This window comes from Balaenoptera ricei, chromosome 12 (assembly GCF_028023285.1).
Source record: "Balaenoptera ricei isolate mBalRic1 chromosome 12, mBalRic1.hap2, whole genome shotgun sequence".
Taxonomy (NCBI): Eukaryota; Metazoa; Chordata; class Mammalia; order Artiodactyla; family Balaenopteridae; genus Balaenoptera; species Balaenoptera ricei.
In genome coordinates, this window is record NC_082650.1 from 38,733,210 (window position 1) to 38,756,421 (window position 23,212).

Genomic DNA, 23,212 nt, shown 5'->3' on the forward strand with positions numbered 1-23,212 from the left:
TGGGTGAGACCTAAAGCTGCAATTTTAATTTGACACTTATTATTTAAAAGTCTCTTATAGAAGAATAGGTAAAATATTTAACTTTTAAATATTAAGGTAGATCGCATCTTCTTATAGGATTTAAACAAAATAAAAATTGCTGAGGGGGTATTGCTAAATAGAAAACGGTTGGCGACAATATCCCAATTAATCTCAAAGCAAGTATCAAATTTTTAAAAGTTCATTTGGCTACAAGAGGCATAAATAAATACACTTCCGTTTCCCTGTGACCCACACTCATGATCTACGAGACGGCCGTCATGGAGAGCTGCTGGTTGGGCAGAGCCCCCTGGATGCTGGCATGACTTATTCAGCTGTGAAGCATCTGGATGGTCAGCATGGAAAGGCTGAGGGACCATTTGTGTCCCATAACGCTGTGCACTGCCACTGCCATATAAATGGGAAATGCACCTACAAACATGCGTCTAGAGAATTGATCAAGACAACTAGAATACAGGCAGCTTCCTTTTAAACTAGGCAACAAACGTATGGATACCAAGGGGGAAAGGGGGAGTGGGATGAACTGGGAGATTGGGATTGACGTATATAAACTATTGATACTATGTATAAAATAGATAACTAATGAGAACCTACTGTATAGCACAGGGAACTCCACTCAATGCTCTGTGGTGACCTAAATGGGAAGGAAATCCAAAAAAGAGGGGATATATGTATAGCTGATTCACTTTGCTGTACAATAGAAACTAACATAACATTGTAAAGCAACTATACTCCAATAAAAATTTAAAAAAATAAATTCCCAACAAAACTTAAAAGTTCCTTTCTATCCTTTTTGTTCCATTGTGAAGAGATAAGTACCAGTACTTATTGTAATACTGAAGTACTGTACCAGGACTTCATTTTCTAGAGCCTGCAGACAAATGCTGAGTCGATTTTGGCTGCTTAAGCAGGAGAATGAGAAAGTATGATTAATTACTCAATTGCCAGACGTCCACTGACCCATGTATCTTTGCATTGGCCACATCCTTTTTGTCCTTCTTTTAATGCCTTCTGCTTAGTCCAGTACGTGGCACATAACAGATGTTTAATAAATGTTTTGAATGTGTTTTATTATTTTAGATACAGCACTGTTCTCAGCATGGTATGACTATAAAGACACTGATGACAACTAAACTCCAGGCTTTTAAGGACTTACATGTGACATCTCAGTTATAGGACCTTACCTTTAGAAAACACACAATCTACTTTTTTTTTTTTTTTTTCTGAGAGAAGATGTTTTTAAGTTTCAGGTAACCATCTAGAGTCTTAGACTGTTCCTTCTGTTTCTGCTGTTTTGACAAAGTATTATTCAAGCTGAAAAGAATAAAGTATAACATCAAAGAGCAAATTGCTTAGTTTCAATCAGTCGTGTTGGTCATGCCTTCCAGCTTTCTATCATGCACTCATATTCTAGTCCAAGAGTTAATTTGGGGGCTGGCACAGATTTCCACATTTAAAAGCTAGCTCACTGGTGTCCCTTTAATGTCTCTACTGGAAGTGCATCCTAAATAATTACCCTGCTGGTCTCGGGCATCTCTCAAGGCATGTCCAGAGTCTCGCTTTCCACTGCATTGCTTTGAGAGCTGTTCTTTGTTTCCACTTTCCTTTAAATTAGGAGGTAAGACTGGGAATCCTCCAGACTTGGTTCAGACTGTATTTTCTAATTAGATGATTGGAAAACTTTAATTAATAAGATGACCCCAGCATAAAAATCAGGTCATACTGTTAAGTACTTATAACTTACAAATTTTAGCAGGCACCGACTTTTGCAAGTCAGCCAACTTTGGTAGTTCTCAACAATCCTTTAATTAGGCTAGATGGAAAGTAACATGCACTAATGTTTGTCCTGGCTAAATTCCAGTGGGAGATAATTGCAATCTGGCCTACCTAAACTTCCACGGGTTTCATCTGAATACAGTACGCTTCTCCTTTCTCTGCCTCTATTTCATTCTGCACTGATGCCTTTATGTGGGCTCCACTTTTCACCCTGAACACTGTGGATATCCAGTTAACAAGACCTGCTGAAAACCTACCACATCCAGAAGAACAATGCACTTAGAAGTGCAGAGTGTATTCTAAGATAACCCACTTCCCTCTTCTCACATATAGCCAAACACCCAAGTCAATTCCTATGAACAGCATCATTTTTATTTCCCCCCTTGCTCTCATCCTACACCCACTACACCCACCGCCCCCTCACACACACCACTTTCACACACCTAAATTTTCAGAGGATCCAAGTATACTTTTAGGAGGATTGCACCATCACTGCAAATCAGAAAAACTTCATAGGCACCTACTTCCAAGTTTATTAAAGTTTTTTTTGCATCTATTACTGCTATTTTGCCCTGTACTGTATTAAAGAAAAATGCATGATGTGCTATATTAATTGCTCTCCATACAAATATGGAGCTGGAAAAGCACCTTCAGGCCTGGATCTCCCAGAAAAAGGCAATTTTTAAATGCAAAATTTAATCATAAAACCATCAAGTTAAAGGGACCTTCAAGAAATCTTTTACTCCCCTCTCTCTAAGCATGAAAATTAGAGTCCACCAAAAGACTGAGTTAAAAAGAAATCAAGTTGGAAAAAGAGACATTATACAATCTAAGACAGGATAATTTAAAAGATGAATCTCTGTTGTTTTACTATACTTCTTCAGCAAAAAATGGACCTTCTGGTAAATCAGGATATCAAATATTACAATGGTTGTTGAATATTCTTGGGTTTGGGGGATCACCAAAGGAATATAAATAGTTTAAGAATTTTAAATTGCAAGTTCCTGAAGGGCAGTAGTTATCATTTGTGTGTGTCTATGTGTGTGTGTGCATATTTCCATAAGAACAAGGAAAAGTTCCCCAACTCTTTAGAGTCTTAAAAAAGTTTACTTTTGAAGTTATAATCATATTATTAACTCTTATCCAAATCTTTTATTTAACTAGAAATTCATAATTTGACCCAAAATTTCTCACATCTGGCTCTTCATGTAAACAATTACATGTCTACCTTATAATTAATGTATACTCCTTACCTGAAATCTTTCTTAATTAAGAAATTTCACAAAGACATACATACTGCATTTTAGCAGACTAGCAGATTCGGGAAAGGACAAATTAAAAGTGTCAAATATTCATCAACAGTCTTTACTGGCACCAAAGGAAAGATGGCATTCACTGAGTCTTATATAACATCCACCTGGCTCAAACTAAACTGAGCAAAACAGCCAAGAAAGTAAAAGCTTGGTTGAACACATAATTGACCATAGAAGGTAGCTTTCAGATAAATTTAGATTCAGCGTTGCCTCTCCAGTCGATATGCCTACACTGGCTTACTCGGTACTCCCCTTCCCTAATGTATGGCTCAACCTACCTCCCATCCTCCTGTGTCTTTCCTCCTGCTGCTCTCCATAACTTCATAGCTGCTATACCACCAGCCCGCTCTCCTTAATATATACCTGCTTGGAAACACAATAAAATCATCTAGAGAGTTTTCAAAATGTCCAGATGGCTAGGTTGCTTCCCCGAAGATTCTATTTCCATAGATCAAGGGGATGGCTGTGACCCAGGCCACTGTGCTCCTCAAGGCATGACCCTCAGGTCCACAGCGGCCAGGCTCCAGGCTCGTCTTCCCTTCACAATCACCTCCACTGTCCTCTGGACAACTCAAAATCTATTATGAAGGAAACCTGCTGTTATTTCTAAGTGCTCTTTCTAGCACCTTGCTTTTTAGCTCAGTGGTTCTCAATGAGGGGGCTCTTTTGCAATTTGGCAATGTCTACAGGCATTTTTGCTCGTCACAACTGGGAATGTGCTACTGGCATCTAGTGCGTAGAGACCAGGGATGTTGTTAGGCATCCTGCAATGCACAGAACAGCCTCCACTACAAAGAATCAGCCAAATTGGCAACGTTGCTGAAGTTGAGAAAGTGCTTTGCCTGAAGCCTACCTTTGCTCTTCCTTAGTCACTCGGCTCACATACTCATTGAACAAACATTTCCACTCCTCCCAGTTCATCCTCCTCATCCTAGCTGCCTCCTGACTCTCCTTAACCATCCTGGTTAAACCAAACTCTCCCCAAATTATTACAAACATCTACCATCCTCACAACACCCTTGTTCCCTCCTGGCTGTGTTCCTTTTCAGTCCCATATTTCTGATCATCTTTATTAAGGCCAAAATACAGAATGATGGTTCTTCTAACAGCTGGACCTCATTGCCTCTCACCCTTTGAGAAAACTAAACCTTCCATCTAATTTGGTGGCCAATCAGGAGCTTCTACATCACTCCTCTCCAAGATCTAAACTTCTATATCTGTCATCTCTCCCACCAACCACCTTTCTCCCACCTTTTCTATTATCTCCCTTCTTTTGAACCCAACTCCTTATTCTCCAGTGTTTGCAATGAGATTCCAGTAATAGAACTACCTCTTCCCATTTTGACATCAATCTTTCCCACCCAGTCCTACAGTTGGTCAGACATTCTACTCTCATAGCTTAGAGCTCTCACAGACCCTCAGTTTTGTTCAGTCTAAGGATGAGGAAACTTCCATTTTCTGCTTTTCCATCCCAAGTCTTAGAAAGTTGGGTAATGATGGAGACATATCTGGTTCCCCTACAAATGCATGCCACCCAGTTTCGCTAAGGTCTTTGATGAATTTAGCAAACAATTTAATTTGTTGCTGCTTTGCCTTCACATTCCCCACAGGGTTTGCCCCAAACCTCGCCCTACTCTCACATCACTTTGTTTCTTATTCTACTACGGGGAATTAGGCCATTCACTTTGACAATTAACTTCTAGAGAGACACAAATGCTATCTTATAAGATTAAACTCCCTCCGAAAGTGCTCAAGTCCATCCACAAACTGCACCACCTCTACCCCTTCCATTCCCTGCTTCGCCTCCCGTTTCTCCCCTACTTGCCAGTGTGTCAGATTCTTCATTGTACCACACATATGCCCTTTCATTCTTACCTTTTTGCTACTATCATTCTTCCTTCTGGGATTCTCTTTCTTCCAGTCTCTAGCTATAGAAATCTTACCTACCTTACACCAGCCCTTCATACCTTGTGAGATCAGCCTATGAGGAGAAAACCTGTAGCTTCCCCCAAATCTCCTCAGTAGTTTATTCTTACTTCTCTTACAGCAGTTATCATTCTGTATTATACTGTAGGAATCTACACGACTATCTGTTACTCTCAGGTATCATATCCTTTAATATCTTTGACAAAGGTCCAGTTTGTTTCCACTACCCAAATCCACTTTTTTTTTTAAACATCTTTATTGGAGTATAATTGCTTTACAATGTTGTCTTAGTTTCTGCTGTATATCAAAGTGAATCAGCTATATGTATACATATATCCCTTCCCTCTTGCGTCTCCCTCCCACCCTCCCTATCCCACCCTTCTAGGTGATCACGAAGCACCGAGCTGATCTCCCTGTGCTATTCTGCTGCTTCCCACTAGCTATCTATTTTACATTTGGTAGTGTATATATGTTAATGCTACTCTCTCACTTCGTCCCAGCTTCCCCTTCCCCCCCACCGTGCCCTCAAGTCCATTCTCTACGTCTGTGTCTTTATTCCTGTCCTGCCCCTAGGTTTATCAGAACCATTTTTTTTTTTAGAGTCCATAGATATGTGTTAGCATACAGTATTTGTTTTTCCCTTTCTGACTTACTTCACTCTGTATGACAGATTCTAGGTCCATCCACCTCACTACAAATAACTCAGTTTCATTTGTTTTTATGGCTGAGTAATATTCCATTGTATATATGTGCCACATCTTCTTTATCCATTCATCTGTCGATGGACACTTAGGTTTTTTCCATGTCCTGGCTATTGTAAATAGTGCTGCAATGAACATTGTGGTACATGGCTCTTTTTGAATTATGGTTTTCTCAGGGTATATGCCCATTAGTCCAGTAGTGGTATTGCTGGGCCATATGGTAGTTCCATTTTTAGTTTTTTAAAGAACCTTCATAGTGTTCTCCATAGTGGCTGTATTAATTTATATTCCCACCGACAGTGCAAGAGGATTCCCTTTTCTCCACACCCTCTCCAGCATTTACGGTTTGTAGATTTTTTGATGATGCCCATTCTGACCGGTGTGAGGTGATACCTCATTGTGGTTTTGATTTGCATTTCTCTAATGATTAGTGATGTTGAGCATCCTTTCATGTGTTTGTTGGCAATCTGAATATCTTCTTTGGAGAAACGTCTATTTATGCCTTCCATTCATTTTTGGATTGTGTTGTTTGTTTTTTTTTGATATTGAGCTGCATGAGCTGCTTGTACATTTTGGAGATTAATCCTTTGTCAGTTGCTTCGTTTGCAAATATTTTCTCCCATTCTGAGGGTTGTCTTTTCATCTTTTTTATGGTTTCCTTTGCTGTGCAAAACCTTTTAAGTTTCATTAGGTCCCAAAATCCACTCTTGGCTTCTCCTACCTTGTATTACAAACACACATATATGTACTTACATATGTGTGTATATATCTTAACAATATATTGTAGTATATATCATATATACATATATGTTTTCAAATGTTCCTGAATTCAAAGTAACTTAATTACTGATAAGCAATCAACTATCCTTCAATTAACAAATAAACAAACAAATAAATATTACTACTACAGAAGCTCTTAATGAAATGGTAGATACTCTCCCCCCTACAAAAAAAAGAAATGAAATTTAAAATTTATCGGGGATTTTTCACCTACGTTTTATGGATTAGGTTGAGAAGTTTGTGAATCTTCTTTAGTTGTACAGGCATTTTTCTGGTGAAAGAGTGCATAGCTTTTAATAGGTTCTCAAAAGAGCTTGTGATACACAAAAGAGGTAAAAACTACCATTCCACAGATCTGAAACATAAAGACAGAATTAACTTCTGTATTTTTAAATTTTCAGAATATCTAAATAATGTCTCAAATTAGATAATATGAATTTAAACTGTATGAATTCACATTTTTAAAAAAATGGATCATGTTGGCTCAGTTTACATCAACATTTACTTTTTACTAACACTGATCTGATTTGCTGTCAGCATAAATGTGATCTTAACAGCACATAATGAACAGAGAACATTAAAACATTTTAACTACTATCATAGTAAGTAAATTGGATGGCTTAGTAAACTAATAAATAATAAGGATCAGGTTGCAATTTAAAATAATCTTCAATTATTAAAACCACTAGATATCAGATCAATTTACGATAGAAACACAGCTTGACATTCCAGTTAGATCATGCCCTAATTGCCAAAAGGGTAGAAACAGACACAATTTATTCAGTACATGTCATTATGCTATTCATGTGTGGACGTTTCACAAATCCTACTTGATAAACTGATTTAGTAATTGCTTAATTTCCTCCCATTATTGATTGATTGATTCATTCATTATTTTAAAATGATCATAACTAACACACAGCATTGCAGGTTAGGAATCAACTCCAAGTTGATTCCTAGAGTCTTACTGGGTCTTCTCCATCACCCAACACCCCAAGGCAGGGCAATGTGCACACCTGGCTCTCATTACAAGCACATGACTGGTAATGGCCGTCTAAGGGCTGCATTCAAACACATCAGAAAGACTTTCAGAGAGATGTATTTTGTAAAAGAAGATACTGTTGCCGAATTACTTTTCAACCCAAAATGTGACATTCCTCCTATACATTAGTATCACTGCCTCTGTCTATGACTTTGCTAACATTTCTCATCCATCTATTCCCCTTAAAGTTCAATATATAACATTTTTATTCACATTAGGAAAGATTAAATTAAAAGATGGGCCTAACAGCAGCAAACATTAGGCAAGATTAAATTAAAAGATGGGCCTAACAGCAGCAAACGTGCAACAAAACTATTTTGTGTATAAACTCTGCGTCGAATTGCCATATAAATCTCCAAAAAAAAAAGACTCACTAGGGTTCATTTCTCTCAATTTAAGGGAAAAGCTAAGATTTTTGGTCACTCTGGTTCTTAACAAAACCATACAAAGTAGGTGCAATAACAAAGAGATCATTACTACCTCATTCTTGAGAAAACAAAGTGAAAACCAACAGGTTTCCCCTAAGGATTAAAATAAGAGAGGCATATAATTAAAGGTCACCAAACACTGCTGTTACAAAATTTACATTTACTAAACATAAACTGAATTTATGCCATATGCCTGATTTTTAGGGCAGTTTTTTTTTTAACAAAAGCAAATCTATTCTGAGACAGTCTATAAAATGGTAAACTGGGAAAGCACTGTCCCATAGATCTTAAGAACCTGTGGAACTTCCCAGGAATGTTTTAGATAAAACCAGATGTCTTGAGAAAATTCATTAATGAATTCACAGTTAACTTCACAGACTTCACCAGACTGTCCTTTAAAATATATATCATCTTGGGCTTCCCTGGTGGCACAGTGGTTAAGAATATGCCTGCCAATGCAGGGGACACGGGTTCGAGCCCTGGTCTGGGAAGATCCCACATGCTCGGAGCAACTAAGCCCGTGGGCCACGGCTACTGAAGCCCACGCGCCTAGAGCCTGCGAGCCACAACTACTGAGCCCACGTGCCACAACTACCGAAGCCCACACGCCTAGAGCCCATGCTCTGCAACAAGAGAAGCCACAAAAATGAGAAGCATGCGCACCACACCAAAGAGTAGCCCCCACTCGCCTCAACTAGAGAAAAGCCCATGTGCAGCAACGAAGACCCAACACAGCCAAAAATAAAAGCAAATAAATAAATTTATTTAAAAATAAAAATAAAATAAAATATATATCATCTTAAGTAGTGTTACGTGCTTGTGAACTATTAGACATTCAGAAGCCAGACACTCCCCTTCCCCCCGCCCCCAACTGCTCCCCATCCTGTAGAAGAAAGTTGAAAACCTTTCATACCAGGCTAAAAGAAAAGCAAAACTCAGGTTCATAAATGCTATTGAACAGCCATAATATAACTACCATCTTTTGTTTGAATAAAATGGAACTGCATTTAATGAAAGATGGACAAAAATGAAACTCCGTTAATTCCTATTGGTAAGGGTAAGGAATACATAATCCTACACATAGCTCCTATATTTTAGGAAATCACAAGTTATAGATGCACTATCATCAAATTTGTGAGCAAGCTTTATTGAAAAAAAAAAAAGACCCAGGGCTCTTTATATACCACCTGTGTATTCTCAAATCTACAACAGCTTCCAAATCCTACAGATATGCAGCTCCCTCACTGCTCCCAAAAACCAGAGTTAAACACATCCGTAAGACCCTAATCTCATCTCTGTCCCTCAGAATAATGAAATGGAGCAAACAGGTAGCACTTGGATACACCATGTCCTGTAGAGTCCATGATCCCTATTTTACAGATTAAGAGAATGAGGTCTGAATCACTGTGTCCCCAGGGATGAATTATGACTTCCTGGAGCAAGCTGTCCCCCACCACTGCAGACTCTGTAACAAAGGAGGTACTCAAGCCAAGGCAGTAGAAAGAGCTCTTCTCCAAGGGCCAAGACCGCAGAAGGCAGCACACCACCAGGCTCTAATGCTCTCTGCTCACTGGGGCCTGTAGAAGTCCTCCCCACATTTTGTTTCTCAGTGGCATCAGAGATTGTCCTTTATAAAAATGATACTCTGGAAGATTAGCCTTGTAGATCTCCTATGGCTAGAAGAGGGTCACATGAATTCCCTACCACTGAACATTTCAGACATAAAATTGATTGTCCATCATTTGACACACAGCTGTCAGTTAAAGGATTTGAAATACCTCCTTATTCTGTTGTGTAATTAGCACCATACAGATGCACACAAAGACTTCTGTTAGCAGGAGAGATTTGATTCCTCCATTCCAAACCAAGACTCATTTGTTTTCAAAGAATGCAGCATTGTTGGGGTTTTTAAATGCGTTACTGTTTTCGAGTGTATGCATTGATTAGAAAACAAAAGTCAGTATGAGGACTCTTCACCACCCGCCCTGCAAAGGCAAACATTTAGGGTATGATGCTGGAAGACGGAGTTTGGTTTTAGATGTAGGATACAGGCATTGCTCCTCAGCCACTGCTTCTAAAAGAAAGTGCCTCTGGGGTCTTCCCTGGTGGTCCAGTGGCTAAGAATCCGCCTTCCAATGCAGGGGACACGGGTTCGATCCCTGTTCGAGGAACTAAGATCCCACATGCCGCAGGGCAACTAAGCTCACACACTCTAGAGCCCATGTGCAGCAACTAGAGAGCCCGCGTGCCGCAACGAAGACCTGATGCAGCCAAATAACTAAATAAATAAATAAAGATTTTAAAAAATCCATCTGAGAACAGACTTTCCCTAAAAAAAAAAAAAAAGAAAGAAAGTGCTTCTGCAGACGCCCTCTCCTAGGTGTTCTGAAGTTCCAAACATCCTTGGAACCTGCAACATGTCACCCTCTTTGCAACATCAGCAATTGGACTTGACTGAATTTCAAAGTTGAGGGTTGTGATTTTAGTGGCCAAAACATAACTGCAAGAAACTCAAGTAAAACATATTTTTAAAAAATGGTCGGGCTTCCCTGGTGGCGCAGTGGTTGAGAGTCTGCCTGCCAATGCAGGGGACACGGGTTCGAGCCCTGGTCTGGGAGGATCCCACATGCCGCAGAGCAACTGGCACCGTGAGCCACAATTGCTGAGCCTGCGCGTCTGGAGCCTGTGCTCCGCTACAAGAGAGGCCGCGATAGTGAGAGGTCCGCGCACCACGATGAAGAGTGGCCCCCGCTTGCCACAACTAGAGAAAGCCCTCACACAGAAACGAAGACCCAACACAGCCATAAATAAATAAAAATAAAATTAAAAATTAAAAAAAAAAAGTCAAGTACTTGAAAACAAGCTTCCCTTCATTTACTTTAATTACGTAATAATAATACTTGATATTCTTTTTTTAATACTTGATATTCTTAAACATCTTTATGTATTATTATTTGTTAGATACCTGTTTAATAAGTTAAGAGTTTCCATACTGAATTTTTAGTCATTAAGTATTGTTTAGATAATAATTTAATATTATTAACTTTTAGACTGCATCATGAGCCTAGAGTAATATTTCACTGAAAACTATTCCTGAAAATACTAGTTCCATGCAAGGTTAATAGGGGATATCAGAAAAGAGGTTCCTTGGTTTGTTGCAAACACTTTCTAAGTATCTGCAGACTTAAAGGGAATTAAGCAGGGGTTTCTTTAGTGCAGGACTTCTAGGAGCTGCAGATACACTAACATGAATCATGCCCCTTGGGGGCGGGAGAGAGGATAGTAACGACAGTGCCCCACCCCACAACACAGTTAACCTCACAGCTCATGTTCGGGGGGAGCGTTTTGCAGGACTAGCACCCGTGGAATGCTGCCTGACCAAGCAGAATGCTGACTGCTTTGTGAAATCTAAGTTTAATTCTTAAAGAACACTTAAAGTGGGTACATCACACACATAAGCATATTGTTTATCTATTTCAAACCATTTGCACCTACTTTGTAATCCTTATTCATATACCGTCCCCCCCCCCCCAAAATGATGGATAGGTGAAGAAAAAAATGTTTCTACAAAGAAACTAGTTTTTGCAACTAGGGCCACTGGTCAAATGATATATAGGCGTCCCCGCAACCACTCCCAGTCTCACTAGATGAACAGTTCTTAAAGATTAAAATAGTAATAATTACAGAGATTTTTCTAGATATCAGAAGTAACACAGCAATGAAGCCTCACATTTGTGAAGCTCTTTCATGTAAACTTTAAGCACATTTTCTCAGATGCTCCTAAGCATTCTGTAGGGTAAATGGGTCAGGAATTATTTGCCCCACTTTTCAAATGAGTAAACAGCACCCAGGAATATTAATGGCTTGAGCAAAGTCACAGTTATTTAGTTGTCCCGTATGAAGCGCTAGACAGGGTAGAAAAAATCTGCCTTCTCACTTAGTCCAGTGCTTTTTCAGCATATTCCCTCAGATCTCTCTCTCTCCCAGGGCTGTGTTTTGCACAGCGAGAAGCTATTCCAGAAATTCAGACTGAGGGGCTAGGCTAGCAAAGAGAAGCAGTTGAAGGGACCAATTCCACTCCAGCATTACCAGGCATAGAGGGTATAGACTAGAGGCACTGAATCGCTTTCAGATTTTTCTCTCTATTCATTGCAAAGACACAAATGCTGTGAAAAGACCTTCCATTTCCCTTACTTAAACTTCTGAATAGGACTAAGCTGGAAGTCAGAAATAGGCACACTTGGTCCTGAAGAGAAGTTTTCTTTCACATCAGTAACAGGCAAAAGGAAGAAATGAGCTAATTATCTAGTTGGGTTGAAGAATTTCAAACACAGGTTCACACACTCCTGCAACAACGTTAAGTGAAGGCCTAATTTCTAGACCAGTAGTTCTCAAAGTTCGACCTGCAGCATCAGTGTCACCTGGGAACTCATCAGAAATGCAAATTTAAGGTCTCTGTCCTACTGAATCAGAAACACTGAGGTGGGGCCTATTGATTTGTATGGGAAAAGCCCTTCAGGTGATTCTGACACACACTGCAGTTCCAGAATTTTCTAGGATGTTCAATGCAATGCATATTTTAAATAACCTATCACTTGAAGTTATTTCCAACAACAGTAATTTTAACTAATATCCTCACCAATAGTGGAATAGGTGGACTTAGGATTGGGGACATGTTAAAAAAAAATAGAAACAACAGGTAAATAACATTACTCTGCATTAGCCATTCATCAGGGTCTGGATTCAAAAAGAACCGGAATGTGAGAAAAATAAATACATTTTTTCTTCCCATGGAATATTCTTTAAACATACCTATCAAAGTGTCCGAGTCCCTGTTGGCCAGAAATGCAGAGCGGCTGTAACATTTTTTTCTCCCCTTGAACAATGACAGAAATACAGCCTTACTATGAGGGGTTATTTCTCTAGGGTACAACTACAAGTGTGCTTTGCAGTGTTAGGGCACATTTGAAATCTTGTGGGAACAGCCAGGGACACCAACTCTGGGGCACCCTCTCCTTTGATTCTCTAGTCCACACACTGGCAGTTCAAAGATGGTAAACCCCAAGTCCCCGTGGGCCAGCCAGGTGTGGATAGGGGCCTGGCATCAAGCCTTCTCTCTGTGCCTGCTTAGTCTTGTGTTGATTACTGTGTTGACCGGGAATCAATAGGTAGATGATACTGCCTTCGTTAGTTAAACAAATGTAAGCTACTGCTACTGTTTCATGTTCCATGGCGAACATGGATGCAATGGACGCAATGGACGCAGTGATAAAACCTCCATCAGGCTTAAAGTCAAGGTAAACTTGAGTTTGAATCTAAGCTCTACCACTTACTAACGGGGTGACTTAAGTAAGTTGCTTGAACTTCCAGAACCTGTTTCCTCCTCTGTAAAATGGGGATACTAATATCTATTACCTACTTCATAGGATTATTGGAAAGGAATCAGTGAAAAAAACACACGTTTAGACGTTTAGCATTTAGCCAGAAATAGCTTCCAATAAATACTAACGTTTTCATTATTTTTAAAGTATTTTACAAAGTTGGATTTTGAAAGTATAACAAATTATAAAGACGAACGTTTTTTCAAAGTGCACATAAAAATCAGTTTATTTGTAAACTTTTCAAAAAGAGTTTTCATAGGGATCAAAATTTGCATGTAGGATCCAAAATAATTTAAAAGGCAAAAGTTATTAGCATTAGAAGTCACTCTATTCCTATTCCAGGCTAAAAAAAAAAAGACAGTCTATAGCTTGCATTAGATTAAATGTTATGACCACTTCTATCAGACACGATACTAATTTTAGACTTTAAGCAAAAAAAAAAAAAAAAAAAAGGAAAACTGATTTCAGGAAGATGAAGCAACTACGTCCTTTAGATAGTAAGAGCTTTCAAATCTAAACACACCTGAGATATTAAAAAAAGAGAAAACCAGTTTATAAATTTTATTTCCCACCTTAATCTGCAAAAACAAAATGATATAATTTTATCTTGTGCTTTCATGATTTTTAAATGTTCTTCAATTTCCTAGGGTTGGTACAAATGTTTCATACACTTCTATTTCCACTCAATAGAAATGATGTAGGTATAAATACAGTACTTAATTCTATTGTTGTTATGGAGAAAAAAAAAAACCCTAAATACGTCATATCCTGATGGTCTATATATTTCATTATATTTAAAATACACAATAGTCAAGGGGAAAAAAGGGACCAAAATTAGAAGAGTTCATTTTACAGGTGAAATAATAGAAGTGAAATAATTCTGTGTATGTTTGGTTTCTGATATTTGTGTGCTATAAGGCATGGAAATAGGGAAGTAATTATCAGCAATATTGGTTTCAAACCTATTTTTGGAAAAACTAAACTGAGTTGCTTGAAATTCTACTAACTAATTGAAACAAATTCCTTGAAATTTTAGTGAAACCCACAGATAATGGAGGGCTGACTCTCATTTTATATGAGGGACTTGAGGATCGATCAAAGGCAAGAGCCACGGAGGGGCAGGGTCCTGGAACCAATCCCCTGCAAACACCAAGGGACAACTGTATAGACAGATATTTAATGACATCATAATTTTAATATTTTTATTTCCAGTATAAACGCAGAAACGTTAAAACGTGTTTCTGTCTCAGATTTTATTTTTGTCAAGTACACACATGCACAGGAAAGAAACAGACCAAGAAATAAAGACCTCCTGTTTTAAGGAGTCCCTGGCTGCCATTCTGAAATTCTTGACTGGGCAAGTAGAGAATCTGACCCCAAAGTGAAGCAGCATCAGAGGGAAAAGCTGGTGGCAATGCCCATTTGCATATCTGGGCCATTGTCCACATATGCGCCCCAAGCCAGAGATGACTCTGGCATTCTGCACAGGGGATGGTACCCATTCAAGCCTTTATTTGAGAAAGAAGGGGAAACAGCGTTCTACGAAACTTTGGGTGTATGAAAAAAGAAGCTGCCCTTGGTCTGTGAACCAAGAAACAGAGCTGGGCACTGGAAGAAGTTTCTACATCTTTTTTTGGTCAACATTAGGGCCGAGCAGTGCTGAATTATAATGAAAGAGTAAATTAAAGACGAAAACATGCATGATAATATTGGGGTGCAAAAACAGAAAACATTTAAAAGGAAGAAAGTAATCATTATTTTACAATGTAGCAAACTCTTAGCATATTTTTCCATCATAAGTTTCTGAAATATTATGTGGAAATTGTTAGTCTTCTCCATGAATCAGATTGATTAATGACCTCAAGATTTTATTACCAATGGCATTTGACTCTAAAATTTTAAATTCTCTGAGAGGGAGGGTTGTGAGAGATAACGTTCTACACTTCTGGGGAACTTTCAAACTTGTCAAAAGTACCCTAGGAAAATCATAAGATTCTACCGGCACTCTTCAAGCCACTTTGTGTCAATGCTCTATTCTGTTTTAAGTAACCAAAGACCTTATAACTCTGAACACTGCATAAAATCACGATCGACACCACTGAAACACTCCATAATTACAATAAAATAGTTTTTTCTTAGTCCACGTATATACTCATGGCCTTCTCTAATAAATTTGTACCTCCAAAAATGCTTAGAAACTATGCAGTAGAAAACAACTGATCATTCTTAATTGTTTCAAATGAGCTTCTCCAGGCAGCTGCACATGTGTACTAACCTAATTGTTAGTTGCACCTGCTCCAAGTTAGCAATACTTCATAGAACACATGGCAAGACTGGCATTTTCAAGTGTTAATCTGTTCAATGTAAATCTATACTTTCTTTCAATTGTTTATGATACATATGCTTTGTGCCATATAGGAGTCTAGTGTACAAAAATGTGGGCGATTTCTAATTTCTTTACTTGAAAACAAAGCTATCTTTTCAAACTAAAATAAATTATGCTCTTCCATATTATGGTTGATTTTTCACTGAGAAATATCTGAGATATTTGAGCATTTTTTTCAACATTTATATAAAGTACTCTTTGATTCAACCAAACATCGAAGAAAAAAAATAGCAAAAACTCTTTCACAAACTGCTGAAAGTTGTAAATAAGAAGTTAAATTGTTCTTGTCCTGTACCACCATATCCACCACTGCAAATGCAGTGATGCCTTTTGAGACTAACATCTTCAGTTTCTGAGCATTAAGGACAGCAATGATAAAAATAAAATTACATTCTTCAGATTATGAGCTTAGATGCTGGATTCTGCACATGCAGCAAATCTGTTTCCAGAGATCACACCGCTTTTTCATAGGAATCACCCTAAAATCTGAAGTTGGAGTAACCATTCAGCTCAAAGATTTTAATGTATGATATATAGAGACAGATACTTTTTCATAAAATGGACATATACTTTTTCATATAAATGGAAGTTTTATATTAAATCTCTACAGTATGAAATTCTAATTTTTTGTCTTATAAACTGATTTCCTGATTTTTAAAAGAATGTATGTCTATCCACACTTGTCTGTCAAACATTAAATTAAATGCACATTTAACATAATTAAAAGCAAAGATACAGAATCCTGACAAGTAAATTTCTCTGGAGCCTTTGTCTCTGTCCTTCACGTGTTAAAGGATCAAAACACTGTGTCTGCTGATAATATACTGACGAATGAGGTTCCCATCGCCACAATACTAAAGCTACCTCATCTCCTTCTAAGGTTAGCTGCAAGTTTACACAGACATAAATATTGCTTTAAGTCTAGTTAAAATACAAACACTCTACTTACAAAATTGGAGTCAAATGTTTCTAGAAACTTAATAGTTACTTAACAAAGAAACTTAATAAAGTTTCTATCTTAGACAATTTTGGCTTCAATTAATTTTAATAAATCTAAGATTTTCTGTCCAGCTGCAAAAAAATACCCAAATGTTACGAGAATGCACACTGAACACTACAGAAGTAAACAAAACTAGGCGAACTTTTGTGTCAATCAATGGTACATTCCGGAAACCTGGCTACTTATAAAACAAACTTTACTCATAATAGCTCAAAGATACATAAAGTTTTCAAAGATCTATCAAGAACAAAGGAAAACATAAACACCCACCTATTGTGTGTGTGTGCGCGCGCACACGCACAGTGCTTTGCAACTAGTTGCAAAATAATTATTTTATTTAAAATTAAATACTATATTTCTAAGAAACAACAATTAACAGGAATCTCTGGAGTCCTTTAAATGTGATCATTTCACCCTATCAAAACAATTGTTCTTCGTCCTTTGTTTTTTCTTCTGCATCTGCATTAACATGGCTGCTAATTATATTAGCCTGGTGGTACCTAAAGTCTGAATGGGAAAAATCAGATGATTCTTATAGAGCCTAAAATACCTCTTAGGATTCAAATGTATACTTGCTTAGATTGAGCACTTCTATATTACTGCTACTTCTATTTTGTTAGAGAACTTAGCTTTGATTCAGAATTTCTGTTTCATAAGTGATATAACACCTCTCCAACACACCACTGCATATATGCATGCACACAAACACACACACACACACACCTTTAGCCTGATTATGCTACTTTGTATATTAAACTTCCCATTTGTATATTTATGTTTTTCTAAAACTGTTTAAGTTCTTGAGTTTGTATTCTTCACCCAAAATGCCATATAGATCTAATGCCTACATCTACCACAATAAAGCCCTACTATGTTAAAAGATTAAAAGCTAAATCACATTTTTAAGATTCAAAATTGAAAAAAGCATAAGAGTGCTCTTACTCACCCATTCTCACAGCTTTATGCTTTTACACAGTGAATCAGCAAATGTATTCTTTTCTGAATCATATATGAACATAAGAATGTTTTGAAAATGTTTATACAGTTTGGCACACCTGGCCTTACTGGTGGTTTTCCAAGGTAAACTCGTTGTTCTGATCAGCTTTATCATTAAGAGTGAAAAAAAACTTTATTGCAGAACTTAACTGAATATGTGGTACAGAAAAATAAACTGTTTTACATGTCACTGAGAAAATGTTACATTCTTAAAATTATATTTATAGTTCTACCTTCTTTTTCTTACAACCAAGTGCAGAAGTAATTCACAGATCAAAATATACATTATCAGATAACTTTCCTGGGAAAGAAAAACATCCTTGAGACAATATACAACTAAAAGCACTGCTTCAGCTAAATATTAAAGAAAACAACAACAACCGTTCGTGGGCTTCATGACAACTGATAAACAATGAAGAACACTTATCAGTTTAAATAGCAAATTCTTGCTCTTTCGATTACTGATTGGGCTCTTAGATATTGTCTCCAGTCTTGTCCTTTCAGCCTTTATGAAACAATTGTTGGAAATGTGGGTGGTTATCCAGATTAATTTATACTTTCCAAGGAAAGGTGTTTGATAACAGGAGTGAGCAAGTACCTCCTACCTCAAATTAACCACTTAAAGTGGTCTATTTTTCACCTCTAAACTATCCTCAGCCCCTCCTTCTATTGCCCTTAGGGAATTTAAATTCAGAGACGTGACGTTTTCCATTATTGGCTCCTTGCCTCTTTGCAACTGTACAACATTCCTCAAAAAGTACATATAATTCTCCATCCCACGGAATCAGACAACAGTATCTATTTCAGGAGCAATTACATAGATAATGTAAGATACAATATTTTTCCTTAGAATTGTTTGTAATAACTGTGATTTCAAGGCTACTGGTTCAGTCTATGGCAATGCTGTCGCTGAGTTCATCTAAGTATTTCTCTTCAATCTACATACTTTTAAAACTCAATGTGTCCTGTACATCAGACTGTCGTAAGGATACCATTTGCACTACACAGTGGTTTGTTAGAGCATTATACTTATAAGACAATATATTCCTTGAAAAATAATACACGTCAATGAAGAAACAAAGATACTGCAAAAATTACTACATAGAAGAAAAGTCAAAAATTCCGTTATTTCTCTTGTTTTAACACCTGTATAGTAAATCACATGTGACCACCACGTTGTTACATTAATAGGAACACAAAGCATAAAAGAACATGAGATACCTCTTGCTTTGCTTAAAGAAATTAAAGACAAGTTTAACCCGCACCTGCCAAACTGTCTTCAGAGGGAAAGAAATAGGTGGGGGCGGAAAGCCTCACCTGTCCTGTACCCCACAGTGCGTCTCCCTGAAAGCATTTTAAATATAGGCAATATAACTGTCACCTTTTCTTTTTTCTTCCGTTCTAATCAATGACAGACCTTTTACTGCACTCCCCTGCCCACTATCTCAAAGGCACATTACAGAATAAGAGGACCCAAGTGTCACTTACCAGTTGCATGCCACAGATAAAGATAAGCGTGCACCTGCCACTGCAATAACCCATGGTTTCCGAGACCCCTGCCACAGCCAAACTGTCCCACGTCGGCCACCGTCGAGCCCCCACTTTATCCAATCAGATCGCGGGGAAGGACAGGCAAACCTGCCGAGGGCTCGGGGGCTCCGGGCTGCAGCTGCCAGCGTCCTGGGAAGTGACAGGCATTAGGACCTGCTAGCGCGGTGGCGGTGGCGGCGGCAGCTCCAGCCGCGCCCGCCACACATACCTTCACTCGCTCGGTGCACACGCCGCGCCGCGGGCAGCGCCGCCCGCGGAGACGCGCCCGGGGCCCGCAGGGGCAGCAGCGGCAGCCTCGCAGCGCCGCCGCGCCCTCGGGCATCTGGCCTCGAAGTTTCGCCCCCGCCGCTCCCCGCGCCGCCTCGCCCCACGCCCCCCAGCGCGGCCGCCGCCCGACGCGCGCTCGCCCGGCGCTCTCCGCGCGCCGGCTCCGGGGGCGGCAGAAGCGCGCGCGGGGCGCTGCCCGCCTCCCTGCGCCGCCCGCGGCTCCTCTGCACCCCGCGCTGCGGGGCCCAGCGGGCGGGGGCGGGGCGCGGGCCGGGCGGGGGCGTCCGGGCTCCGCGGTCCCGGGAGGCGGCGGACGAGGCTGCTGCGCGCAGGGCTGCCGGGTCCGCGCCGCGTCCTGCAGCGGCGCTGCCCCTCCCCTCGCCCAGATGTGTTAATCCTCCTACAACAAATCCTTCAACCTGCTCCCCGCCGCCCCCTCCCAAAGCGTCAACTTCCTCCAGCCCTGCCGGGGCTGCAGCCGAGGGGGCTGTTGGCGGCGGTGTCTAGGCGGGAAGGAGCGACGCAGGAGCGGCGGCTGCGGCGGTGGGGACACTGGGGCCCGCGGGCTGAAGAGTCCGGGCGGCGTGTCCGTAGCTTGCTGGGCTTGTGTGGGTCCTGCTCCCGCAGCCGAGCCCGGAGCACTATGCGCGACCGAGCCGCTTGTGTGCCTGTGTGTGTTTGGGGGGAAAGGGACGAAGAGGAGGGTAAGGGAAGGAGGATGGTTGATGAAATAGGAGTGCAGCCCTGGCATCCCGACCGGCCGGAAGCCCGCGTGGCAGACTGGTCGGAGGAGAAGGGACGCAGCGGTTGCCGACGCACTGCCAGCCGCCCGGCACCCGGCTCCCAAGGATGTGCAAGGGCCGGAGCGTAGAGAGTTACGGAACAGACCCTGCTCCGGAAAAGGGGCCGGGTTGCTGCTGGAGTTGGTGGGAAAATTGGGAACTGGGGGAAGTAGGGACGCAATGAGTTGCCGTTGCTGCTTCAAACTGTTGTTTGTTTTCACTCAAGAAATGAAAGGATCAGAGACAATTTCAAAACCGAAGTACTTTAGCCTCAGGGGCCGTCCGGGCTGGATGTGGATTCCTGGCGGTGGATGCTGCAGCCCTCGCTCTGGAACGCCAGCCAGAAGCTGTGCCTCGGCTCCTGTAACCTGCGGAGACACGCGCTTCGGAGCCCGTTGCTGCCACCTGCGGGTGGAAAGCTGAAGAGCGAAGCAGTCTGGTCCAGGTGGCGTCCCCTGGGGTTTGGGTGTCGGGATCCAAGGGTCAGTGTTTTCTTTATAGACCTGAGCCTCTTGTCAAAGCATTTCTAACTCTCCCAGGAAGTGAAGGTGTGGTGTAGAGATCCGCTGAGGTACTGAGTCGTTGGTATGAAGGGGCAAGATTGGTAAGAAAAGAGAACGGTTAAGGAAACTAGCAAGTATCTTCCCACACCCCCCGAAGAGATTAAGACTGTTGAAAACACATCAAGCAAAGAGCTTTCCCTAGCAAATGGGATTTGGCCCTACTGAGAAAATGGTATTTGTGTAGGATAATATTATGCTGGGAGCCACAAATACGGACCCCAAATGATTGCTTCCTTTGAATAAATAATGACGTATCAGAATGACTAAATATAAAGAAATTGAATAGGGCATAGGGACCCTAGTCTTCAGAAGTGTGGGACTGAATTTTCAGAAATGATTTGTCAACTGTAGACAGCAGAAAAGAGATTTGACTTGTTAAATTTGTAGAATGTGGATATTTTGTTACTATAATGAGAATGCCTGATTTTAATCGCCCCACTTGTAAATGGACTTTTCTCTGAAAAGTGTCTTTCGAAGTTTAATGAAATTATGAGAGCCCAATATGTGCTCTTTCTTACCCACTGAAGGGCCTAACAAGTAATAACTGCTCCACAACACTTGGTGAAACTGAAGCCAGAGGTATCTGGTGGCAAGTGTTTCTTTTCGTTGTTACTCTGTTTTTACACACAGGTTAGCTGTCCAGTAGCTGCTTGGGGGTGTAGGTATTTTGTATTGCCAAGCAAAAAGAAAGCTGTAAGTTAATGCTTTCTGATGCTTAAAGAAGCTGTTGCCATATTATGAAAAGCATTCTGTTCCCTTTTAAAATTCGTAATTGCAACAGTGCATTTCTGTGGATTCATCTATAATCCTGCAGTGGTTTCCCTGCAACCAGCAACAGCCTGAGTGGCCTTTAGGCTGCACAGGTAAAAGGATAACATGACGCTGTCTGTAGCCGACTCTCAGTGCCCCACGCATAGTCCCTGGATTCTTGCCCTTTAGAACATGCCCATCTTCTTTCTGCAAGCACCTGGGACTGTTACAGGCTTTTTCTGCCCACAGGAGGTGCTTGACTGGGAGTAAAGGTACAGCCTCAAGAGCAACCTTCCCCCAGTAATGGATGGGAGTTGGTGGATAAATTCCCCAACTTTCTCAACCCAGAGCTGTGAAACCTTGAGGCATGCTCATGCCTGCCTTCTGAATTAGCTTCCTTCCCTTCCCTGCCCCATTTCCCTACTCCTCTACTGGTGCTTCCTGAGATCAACTCAGCAATAAACCACTTCACTCAAATCCTGTGTCAGGGCTGCCTCTGGAGAAACCCAGCAGAAGGCAGCCTTTAGGAGTTTTTTATTCCTGATCTGACATCATTGGCACTGTTCTCAGAAGAGTGAACCAGAAGCGTGTTCGGTGTTGCACCTGCCGTTGCATTTACTGCGTGCACCCACTGCCTTACGTGCTGCCCCTACATCATCTCGTTCATTACTCACAGGAAACTGGTGAGTTGGTGCAATGCTCGTTTTAAAGATGCCCTTGTGTACAGGGTTCTGTGCTATCAGTGGTTTCAGGCATCCACTGGCGGTCTTGGAACACATCCGCCATGGATAAAGGGGGACTACTATGTCTTGATCACAGACGCACATGTTCTCTGTGGCAGAATTAGAGTGTGGTGAAGGCATGTCTGTGGGACATCAAAATCTGCTTTTCTTTTCTGTACTTTCGTATTGGTATTTTACTGTACTTGCTTGTCATTCTTCTAGAATTCCGTACAGAAGTGATGACTTAAAAATATTTATAAGGATGATGACAAACTTAGTTGTCTCTTTTTTCCAGCTTTATTGAGATCATACTTTACTACCTCTAAACTTAAATCACATCGTATCTTTTAGATAGCATATAGGCTATGCCTGCCTTATGAAAATGTGCTGTAGTTAGGGCTGCAGTTCCATTCCTTAAGGTGGCCATGCCCTTCCTATTCTATTTCCTGTCATCTTTGGAGCCTTAGTGGAAAAGACTAGAGAGAGAATTGCAACTGTCCCATAGATGTGCATGAAGGAGAGAGACACCTCAAATTGGAATGGTGATGGCACTTTTGTTTAGTCATGTACTATATAGTATATGCGTATAAAGTTATATACTATTCAGCTCTATAAGGTGCTAAGGGCTTTTGTTGACTAGTCTGGTGGCACAGCTATTTTTAATTATCTTGTTTCTGTGGGGAGAATGTGTTACATTGGCTTTATAACACCACTGAGCAATTTCACTCTGAGTTTTACTCGGTCTCCATTCATTATAGTTTGAAAACATAAAGGCAGCAATTAACTTTACAGTCACAAAACCAACATTT

The 23,212-nt window shown here is 40.4% G+C and overlaps 1 protein-coding gene across 1 annotated transcript in view; it reads right to left on the bottom strand.

Annotated features, from left to right (window-relative positions):
• Positions 1-19,505, bottom strand: part of NKAIN2 (sodium/potassium transporting ATPase interacting 2) — a 1,008,072-nt gene extending 988,567 nt beyond the window's left edge. Inside the window, exon 1 of the mRNA XM_059941958.1 lies at positions 19,257-19,505. Within this exon, the coding sequence (XP_059797941.1) occupies positions 19,257-19,310 (54 nt within the window). The 5' untranslated portion in view covers positions 19,311-19,505. The remainder of the gene's footprint in view (positions 1-19,256) is intronic.
• Positions 19,506-23,212: the final 3,707 nt, after the last annotated feature.